Genomic DNA, 10629 nt, shown 5'->3' on the forward strand with positions numbered 1-10629 from the left:
GTGGGAGAGGCATCGAGCAGTGGAGGTGCAGGCGAATAAGGGCTGCCATGGGAGAGCTTAGAGTGAGGGAGAGTGGTCGTGTGAAAGGAAGATGGCCTGATATAGGTATCGAGAAATACTGGGAAATGCAAGATTGAACTTAGGATAGGGCGGTAAATACAGATGTTTAAGGGCAAGTGAGAGGGGGAGAGAGAGAGATGGCAAGTCGTGTGTGGCTCAAGGTCTAATTTGGAGTATACATGTAGAAGTTTGTTAACTGAACTAAATTAAACCTTTTTTTTAAACATACATATCACTCAATCCATCATATATGAATCTACATGTCTTAACACCTTAACTTTGTTTTTTACATTATACCACCCAAATGTTTGATATCACATAAAAAATGCCATCATTTTAACCTTTAAAAAGTGAAATACACATTTCCATGCATTTATAAGTAAACGTGTTATGTGTCTAAAAATTGAAGTTAGATATGCCTAAAAACTGGGAGGTATGTATGTAAATCTTCTTTTTTATAATAATTTAGCTCTCTTACGGCTTTCTTCATTTGCCATGCTCGCTTTAGTTTATTAAATTTTTATGCTTTTACCTTTTTTCCTGATACCTTAAGCTGGCAGATGCTCTTTATTTTCTTGCCTTTGTTTTAGTAGGGTCTGTTGCTGAGTTATTAATGCAGGTATTGGGACGGCGGTAGCTCCCGCCATGCCCCTTAAACAGAATTCAGGCTTTTCTCAAGGTAGGACGGGGACTAGTGGATCTTCAAGAGAGCAGTCTGATGATGATGAGTTTGATGGAGAAGCAGAAACAGCAGAAAATATGGACCCTTCTGATGCAAAGCGGTTTAGGAGGTAAATTCGTCATTTGCATTTTATTGATTCCAATTTTTGTTCAAGTTTTTAATGCATATAAATACAACCTATCTTTGATGAGAACATTCACATTTTCCGTTTTGAGGAATAAAGAACATCATAAAATTTGGCTTGGAGAAGATGATAGTTATGTAATCTCACTTTTACATAATGAAAGGAGGGTACAACCGTTTTAGCACCCGAAACATTGTTATTTACAAATCTAGCATTGTCTTTCATCCATTTTTCAAATTCTCACTCCGATGTCAAAATTAATAATAAAACCCCAACCCATATTTTTCTTTTTTATCAAATTCTCAATTGTTTGATCGTGGCACGCATAAATACATCAGTTCAGTTGTTCAAAAATATCACTTGGGTGCTAGATTTTGTAAATAGCAATGTTTTGAGTGCTATGCTTGTAATTATCCCTTTTTAAAATTCTGCTCAATAAACATAATTATTTACTTTAGGTTGGAAATATGAGTAAAGTGTCAAAATAGTCCTCTAGGTCTTTACATAAAGCCATTTTAGGCCTAGAGTTTATAAAATTATTAAATTTGTCTCCAGAATTTTATAGGAGGGGCTAAAATTATCCTCATTGGGGACTACTTCAATGAGGACTATTTTAACTCGCGTTAAAAAAGTATAGGGACTTAATATATATTTTTTGTAAGCTTTGGGATTAAAATGACTTCTTACGAAGAGTTAAGGGATCATTTTGACAATTTCTTTATGACAATATTAAACAAGAGTAGTTGGGGACTACACTTGTTAAATTAGTCTCTGGAATTTTATAAAAAGGCTTAAAATAGTCCTCATTAGGGATCATTTCAACCCATGCTTAAAAAGTATAGGGACTAAATTGACAATTTTATAAATTCTCAGACTAAAATGACTCGTTACGAAGAGTCAAGGGATCATTTTGACAATTTATTCCTGGAATATTAAACAAGAGTAGTTGTAATATATGTATGGTTTTGCATTTCAGTGATGTTGTCATGTGTCTATTACAGACACAGATAACTTTTTGCTTTGCATGCTCCTTATGTGTTATGTTTTGAAGTGCTCCATGGATTTTACTAATTTTCATGCTCTCCTGTAACATGTTTCTTATTCAGCTGGTTGGTGTATCAATGTGAGAATTTTGGTGCAATTTTAACATATGCACAGCTTGTTGTGGCGCCTATATTAATTTTTTGGTAGATTTACATGCATTCCACTTAATTCTTATGTATTTACATATCTAAAACCTAAGCTTCAATTTTTACATACATGCCACTTTCTCTTATTCATGAAAGGTTTATCTACCTTTTTATTTGTTAAAATGGTGGCATTTTTTTATGTGATATGAAAGATTTGGGCAGTACAAATGTAAAAAGGGAAATTTTGTTGTTAGATATGGTGATATTTTAACATATATACAGCTTATTGTGGCACCTATATTAAATTTTTGGGGCATTTACATACATACCACACAATTTGTGTATTTCCATGTCGAACACCTAGACTTTTATAGATACATTTATAGCACTTAAATCATTAATATCACATAAAAAATACCGCAGTTACGTACCTTTTAAAAATGAAATACACAATTTCATACATAGGTTTATGATAACTAAGTGCTATAAATGTAAAGATGAAAGCTGAGTTGTTAGATATATAAATACATAAGAACTGCATGTATATAAATTTTCTTGTATTTTCATATTTCTGCATTTATGCACTCTTTTTTGCACTTGTTAGATTGTAGCGTTTATGGAAAGAATTACTGTAGTTTGCAAACAGATTTGTTTTCTTGGCTTTTTGGCACTGACCTGTTAGCTTTGTTCTTATCAGGATGCTTTCAAATCGCGAGTCTGCGAGGCGCTCTCGAAGAAGAAAACAAGCGCATTTAAGTGAGCTTGAATCACAGGTTTGATTTAATAAAATTTAGTTATTATTATTTTTTAATGAGAAAATTGTCAAAATAATCTCATAACTCTTTGTCAAGGTAATTTCAGTAATAAAATTTAATTATTATTGCTTTTTTAATGAAAAAAGTGTCAAAATAATCCTTTAACTCTATGCAATGTCCAGTCCCCAAAATCTTTTAGGGGCATTTACATACATAGCACACAATTTATATGGATTCACGTTTCTCACACCAAAATTTTATTTTTACATGCTTATCACCCAGTTCTTTCATATCACATCAAAAATAGGACTAATTATCACCTCTTAATAGTGAAATCCACCTTTTTCATGCATAGGTAAAGTGTTGTGCGTGTAAATGTGAAAGTTTAGGTGCGAGATATGTCAATCCAAAAGAATTGCGTGCTGCATCTAAAATTTGCAATCTTTTAATATGAGTTGAAATAATTTCAAGTTAAACTATTTTAATCTCTATTAGACCTATGGACTAACTTAGCATTTTTATAAACTCTAGGACTAAAATGACATTGTCATGTAAATAGTCGGGCGGCTATTTTTACAATTTACTCTTTTCTTAAAAAATCTTGCGATTTCTCATTTTCTATTAAATAATTATGTTTCATTAACTTAAAGTTACTCCATAGGTTTCACAATTAAGAGTTGAAAACTCAACTCTAATGAAGCGTCTCACTGATGTAAACCAGAAGTACAATGAGGCTGCTGTGGACAATAGAATCCTTAAAGCAGATGTTGAGACCTTGAGAGCTAAGGTAAAACTTTACTATAGTACATTGAGTTTGTTTCATTTGCGGTATTATCATTTCTTGTTTTTTTTTTTTTTTTTTCAAAATTTACGTACATGCCACTAAATATTATATATTCACGTAGCAAATACCTAAACTTCAATTTTTACATACATGCCACCTAACTTATGCATGAAAATGTACTTTTTTTTGGGCAATTACATACAAAAGACCCAAAACTTGTTTTTTACAAATCACCCACCCTCTTTCATCCATTTTTCAAAATGTCGCTCAAATATCAAAATTCATGGAAAACCCCAACCTTTTTTTTTTTTTTTTTCAAATTCTCAATAGTTAGATCATGACACATGTAAATACATCAGTTCGGTAGTTCAAAAAAATCACCTGGGTGGTTAGTTTGCAAATATCAATGTTTTGGGGGTGGTTTGAGTCTAATAATCCCTTTCATTTAAATTAAAATGGTGGTAGTTCTGATGTGATAAGAAAGATTTGAGTGATTTGCTTGTAAGTATCAATATCTTGCTAGGTGTTAGATCTGTATATATGTAAGAGTTCTGTGGTATGTATGTAAATACCCCCTAACAAATATTTTAGAAGAGAATAAATTTAGAAAAATGTCATGAAAATATAGAAAGTTTAAACTTGCTATTGCAAAAAGATATCTTCACTATGAAATTGTCTATGCGTGTACACCCCATTTTAATCTCAAATCCAATAGGCACCTACAATGTTGTAATTAGATAAAAGAAACTTGCATGCATACCACTTAATTCTTATGTATTAACATATCAAACACCTAAATTTCAATTTTTACATACATGCCATCTAACCTTGTTGGGTAATGTGGAGATCCGGTTCACCGCAATTTAATTAGCTTTCTAATTAAGAATCTCACCTACCGCTCACCTACTACACCCACTTACCTCCCACCTACCGCTCTCATGGTTTCTATAAATAGCCTCTTATGGCTTGTGATAAGCTAAGCTAAAAAGCCAAGCAAGACGAAGCCAAGTACTCTAAGAGAGAAAGAGAGGAAGAGAGAGAGAGAGAAAGGAAGGGAGAGAAGAAAATAGATATTTTCTTGTAAACGTTGAGACGCTCGATTGTGTAATTCATCGAAGAAATAAAATCCTTTGCAGGTCTGTGGACGTAGGCAAATTTGCTAAACCACATAAATTTGTGTGTCGCTCTGGTGTTTTTTTGCGTGCAATTTTTCTCGTTCCATTTTTCATTTTATTGTCGTTATTTTTCACAATAACTGGTATCAGAACTTTGGTTCGAATCTAAGGAAGAACGATGGGCGGAGACGAAGTGATGACATCAGAGTTTAATGACACAGATTATGCTTACTGGAGAATGCAGATAGAGGAATACCTCTATGGGAAGAAATTTTATCTTCCGTTAATGTGAAAACGACCAAGAAAGATGGACGGGGTGGAATGAAACCTGTTGGATCGATAGATTCTGGAGGTTATTCGATTAACCCTGTTGAGATCGGTTGCTTACAACGTCATCAAAGGAGGACTACTGTATATCTCATGACAACTTTATCAGGTATGTATGAAAACCATCGGTGAATTACAAGGTGCATTTGATGAAAAAGTTATTCAACTTGAAGATGGCGGAAGGTGTCGTTGTTGCTCAACACCTGATTGATTTTAATAATATCACAATCAATTGCATCTGTTGAAATTGATTTTGATGATGAGATACATGCGCTGATTTTATTAGCACATTGTCAAATAGCTGAGAAACCATAAGGATGGCAGTTAGCAGTTCTGCAGGTAAATTCAAACTGAAATATAATGATATTTGTGATTTGATTTTGACTGAGGAAGTGCGCAAGAAGGATTTTGACGAGACTTCGTGTTCAAGTTCGGCACTGAATGCTGATTCCAGAGAGAGATCACATGATAGAAACTCAAACAGAGGAAGATCAAAATCAAAGTCTAGTCAGCAGGTAACCTGCTGGAATTGTGGCAAGGTTGGCCACATAAAAAGTAACTGCAAGAATCTTAAGAAGAAGGGGGATGATGACATTAATGTTGTATCTGAAGAAATACAGTATGCGCTATTGCTGACAGTTTACAGTTCTGTTGATGACTGAATATTGGATTCAAAGCTTCCTTCCGTACATCTTCCTGTTGGGATTTAATGTGAAATTATGTTGCAGATAACTTTGGGAAGATATATCTGGCTGATGGAAAAGCTCTGGACGTGGTGGGGATGGGAGACGTTGATATTGCAGAGCAAATGTACTTTGCAAAAGTCAGATACATTCCTGAGTTGAAGAAAAACCTCATCTTTATTGGGCAGCTCAATGAGGGTGGTCATTCAGTAGTGTTCTCAATTAGCACCTGGAAGGCTACCAAAGGAGCATTAGTACTTGCTCGGGGTAAGAAAACTAACAACACACTATATATGACTATGACTACAAATTTACTCAGGCGAGGACACATGAGTCAGAGGTACATTATGAGGAAGCAGAAGAATGTCAATTTCCTGAAAAGTGGCAGTGTCAAAGGCAGGAAAATTAGACCTTGTACAGACAAATGACGGAGAACCACAAAGCTATAAAGAAATCTTGTAAGATGAAAATTCGAGTAAGTGGGAGCTGATCAAGGAGGAGACGGATTCTCTACCAGGGAATCAGACTTGGGACCTGACAAAACTTCTACTAAGAAAGAAGTCATTGCACAACAAGTGAGTGTACCGGGTGAAGACGACGTTTGGTGGCAGTAAGAGGTACAAGACTGGACTTGTTGAAAAGGGCTTTCAGCAGGGGCAGGATATTGCTCATGCGGTGAGAGTTGTAAGCAGATACAAGGATACAAGAGTAACCCATAACCCAAGAAAGAGCTTGGTGGTACAAGGTACGTTGACGGTGATATGTCAACTGAGGGTGTTACTTGTGAGAAGGTGAAGTTGTGCTTGACTTTAGCTAGTCTTCTGACATGAAGACAGTGTTTTGAGTTGCAGAAGTGAAGGATATCATGTTTGAGGAAAAGGTCGGTACAGCTAGTAGATGATGCGACCAGTAGGTGATGCAGTCAGTGTCCCAGTCTCCAAGTGGGAGAATTGTTGGGTAATGTGGAGACTCGGTCCACCGCAATTTAATTAACTTCCTAATTAAGATTCTCACCTACCGATTACCTATCTTCCCACCTACCGCTCAACTACCACACTCATTTACCGCTCAACTATCTCCCACCTACCGCTCAACTACCTCCCACCTACCGCTCTCTTAGTTTCTATAAATAAACTCTTATAGCTTGTCACAAGCCAAGCAAAAAACTCAAGCAAGACCAAACCAAGTCCTCTAAGAGAGAGAGAGAGAGAGAGAGAGAGAGAGAGGAATTGAGATAAGAAAATATAAATTTTCTTGTAAACGTCGAGGCGCTTGACGGTGTAATTCCTCGAAGAAATAAAATCCTCTGCAGCTCCGTGGACGTAGAAAAATTTTGTCAAACCACGTAAATCAGTGTGTCGCTCTGGTGTTTTTCTGCGTACAATTTTTCTCGTTCCATTTTTCACTTTATTGTCGTCGTTTTTCACAACAAACCTAATGTATGAAAAAGGTGTATTTCACTTTTTTTTAAAAGTTAAAATGACCCTATTTTTATGTGATATGAAAGATTTGAGTGATTTACATGTGAATATCAAAGTTTAGGTGTTTGTGTAAATATGTAAGAATTGCCAGGTATTTTTGTAAACATCCCTAACAAACATTTTAGAAGAGAATAAATTCAGAAAATGACATCAAAGTATAGAAAGTTTAAACTTGCTGGTGCAAAAAGATATCTTCCCTTTGAAATTATCCGTTGCATTTACACCTCAATCAAAGGAATCTCACATCTAATAGGCACTTACAAGGTTGTAATTAGAAAAAAAGAATTTGTTGATTAAAAAACAAATATTTAAATGCATCAAATGATATACTTTTACTCCTGGTTTTGAAAATCGGACCGGACCGGCTGGTCCAACTGGTCCAACTGGGAACCGGGATGGGAGCAAAAACGGGATTAGGAGCGAACCGTGAACATTTTAATATAACAACTTTATATGACCCCATATGATGCTTTGAACCAACAAATTTTGATAATATTATTATTGACCCCATATAACCATATTATTTTGGTACTAAGGTGGTATTTATGTAAAACTGCTCGGTATCACAGGTAAAGATGGCCGAAGACACAGTGAAGAGAGTCACCGGCATGAGTCCAATGTTCCCAACAATGTCTGACATCTCCTCCGTTAGCATTCCGTTTTCCGGCAGCCCCTCGGAGGGAAACTCCGACCCCCCCCCCGCCGCTCCCATGCCGGACGACCCCAGCCGGTTCTTCGCCCCTCCGTCGCACCACGGACTCAACACCTGCATTCCTGAAATCACCCCCGGCGGCTCTCCGGCCGAAGACCGTCCATGCCGGCTTCGCCGGAGCTCCAGCCAGACAAGGGGCGGCAGCCGGGTTGGAGCGCTTTCCGAAGAGGATCGGCAGCTGGGATGCTTCTGGATGGGATCCTGAGAGGAGCTCAGGTGGAAAGAGACAGAATTAGATTAGTGCCAAACTGCTTTTCTATCGTTCTGCTAATGAAGAAAATGTTCCTAGGTTTCTCTGTTCTGTTTGTTAGAATTTAACTTTGAATCTCTTGCTCTTCTAGGACTATGCAAGTTTTAGTTTAATGTTTTGAATAATTTTTAAAAAAAGGGTTTTTATGTACCCACCAGTCAAAATTAGGGCTGTTGAGAATCGGATTTGGAGCTGGATGGAAATCAGCCGGAGTAGATTGAGTTTGGATTGATATACTTTCGTGGCTCGTTTTGTTTGATTTTGAGTTAGATTGGATCGAAATAGAATCAAGCTCAAAATAGAAATGAGATGGCTCAAATTTGAGTTATTTGGATCCGGTCCAGTTTGAAATTGGCTTGAATCGGTTTGCAATTGAAACAAGTTGGCTCCGATTCAGCTAGACATCGACTTGTAGCATTATATATAATTAAAAAAAAAAAAAAAAAACTACTTCGAGCTGACCTCAAGACAAGGTGCAGCGGCCAGCTTGAAGTGCCTCTAGAAAGGAAAAATATTACGAGCAGAGTTTTGATGTATCTGCACTCTAATAGCATCGTGACTCTTGCCGGGTCAGGATACAATGCGGGTATAAATTTTGTACCCTCCCAATAGAAATAGAAATGGGCTAGCTCAAATTCTAAGTTATTTGGATATGTTCTGGCTTGAAATCAGAACAAGGTGGTTTAAATTGAGTTATTTAGATTTGTTTCATAGTTCTTCATATTCGATTTTATTTTGCACATATATAATTTTTATGAATAAAAACATAAGTCAAGCCGAGCTCGAGTCTATCTGTGTATGAATAGAAATCAGCTCGAAAAAAAATCATATCCAAAGTTTCGGATCATACCTCAAATAATTTATTTTAATTAGTTCTCAATCCGAGTTAAAATTCAAATCAATTTATGAGAGATTAAAGATCATCGAGCAAAATTCATAGCTCTATTCAAAACATATTAATCTTTTCCATGGTGGATTATTATAGCTTAATTAAAAATAATTTAGGATTATTTGGACACTTCTCAAATATTAAAAAAAATGAAGTTTAGGTGTTAGATGATGTAAAATACATAGAAATTTGGTGGTGGTATGTAAATGCCTCTATTTTTTTCTTAATTTGATAATATATTTTTATAGCTAGCAAATTTGGTTTGTAAAATGTACTTGTCATCATAAAAATCTTGGGAAAATAGTAATAAATAGTACTTAAATAGAGGTCTGAAGACATATATATATATATATATATATATATTTGTTTATTTATTTTTGTTGTTTTAATTATCTAAAAACTTCATATTTTTGCAAAAACACTTCATAAGAATGTCCCAAAACTAAAATTGACTGGAGCACTATAATTAAATAAAATAGAATTACATTTTTAAAAATAAAATAACATTAAATCAATTTATTTAAAAATAAATTTAATTTAAATTGCATGTTGGAATTTATTTGGCATGAGATTTTCAAATATTTTAATATTCTCTTAGAATAAGATGGCATGTAAATAATCAGAGCTCCTTGCTTCTGCATATTTGATCTCAGTTTTTCAAAAAAAGAAGGAGAAAAAAGGAAGATTTACATATATACCACTCAATACCTATTTATTTACATATCTAACACCTAAGCTCACTTTTTGCACACACATCACCTTTCCTATGTCATGAAAAGTTATATTTTTTATGTGACATGAAAGATTTTGGGTGGTATAAATGTAAAAAATAAAATTTAGAAATTAGATTTATAAAAATACATTGGAATTAGGTGATATTTATGTAAATGCCCTTTAAAAGAAATAAGTTAGAGGAGAGTTATCATTTTCTTACCCACTTAAATTTTTAAACATTAATATTTAAATAAAATATTATTTATTTTTTTAATATTATGAAAATTTCATAAATAACTGGAAGCAAGATTATTTCAAATGATTTTTTTTTTTTTTTTTTTTTTTTTTGAGAAGGCAACGTCGCTTCACATGATACTCGAATTCTTAGGCATATACAAGGTGGCTGTCTGGCTGAAGGTTCGTATGATAGCCTATGATCATTCATTTTGAATATATATACATATATTAAAAAAATAGTCGGAGGCTGTTGGTACTCGGTAGAGCAGCCTTTTTGAAGGTCGTAAGTCAAGATCGTAAGTCTTTTCAGGTCATGTGTGGTCCGAGGCTTTTGGTAGAGCAGTTTCTTTGAAGGTCGTAAGTTCTCTCAGGTCACGTTTGAATCCCTCTCTCGCCAGTTTGTCGATAATGAGGGTGGTCATCGAATAGTTAGACACTTGAGGGTGATTAGTGGCTCGTATAATAGTTTTCGATCATTCTTTTACATATATATTGTCATGATTAAGTTTATAATACAAAAGTACTCTAAATAAAAATATAAAAGCTTAAAAGGTATTTTTATAAATATACAAGATTCTGTGATACGTATGTAAAATTCGCCTATAAAACCTAGGAGCAGTACCGGTCCAGCCATTGCTCTCCTCGCCGCCGGCTAGATAAGGCGAGCCACCGCCGCCCCTCCCCTC

The 10629-nt window shown here is 35.0% G+C and overlaps 1 protein-coding gene across 2 annotated transcripts in view; it reads left to right on the forward strand.

The window, feature by feature from the left end:
• The window catches only part of LOC110029173 (light-inducible protein CPRF2-like), a 32769-nt gene extending 24436 nt beyond the window's left edge, over positions 1 to 8333 (forward strand). Inside the window, exons 3-6 of one of the 2 annotated variants that reach the window (XM_020731344.1) lie at positions 698 to 851; positions 2694 to 2769; positions 3413 to 3538; positions 7711 to 8333. In XM_020731344.1, the coding sequence (XP_020587003.1) occupies positions 706 to 851; positions 2694 to 2769; positions 3413 to 3538; positions 7711 to 8058 (696 nt within the window). In that variant the 5' untranslated portion in view covers positions 698 to 705 and the 3' untranslated portion in view covers positions 8059 to 8333. Of the gene's footprint in view, positions 1 to 679; positions 852 to 2693; positions 2770 to 3412; positions 3539 to 7710 lie in introns of both variants that reach the window. The other variant, XM_020731343.1, reaches the window with a different exon arrangement.
• The last annotated feature ends 2296 nt before the right edge of the window (positions 8334 to 10629 follow it).

The sequence above is a fragment of the Phalaenopsis equestris genome, unplaced genomic scaffold (assembly GCF_001263595.1).
Source record: "Phalaenopsis equestris unplaced genomic scaffold, ASM126359v1 Scaffold000552, whole genome shotgun sequence".
Classification (NCBI taxonomy): domain Eukaryota; kingdom Viridiplantae; phylum Streptophyta; class Magnoliopsida; order Asparagales; family Orchidaceae; genus Phalaenopsis; species Phalaenopsis equestris.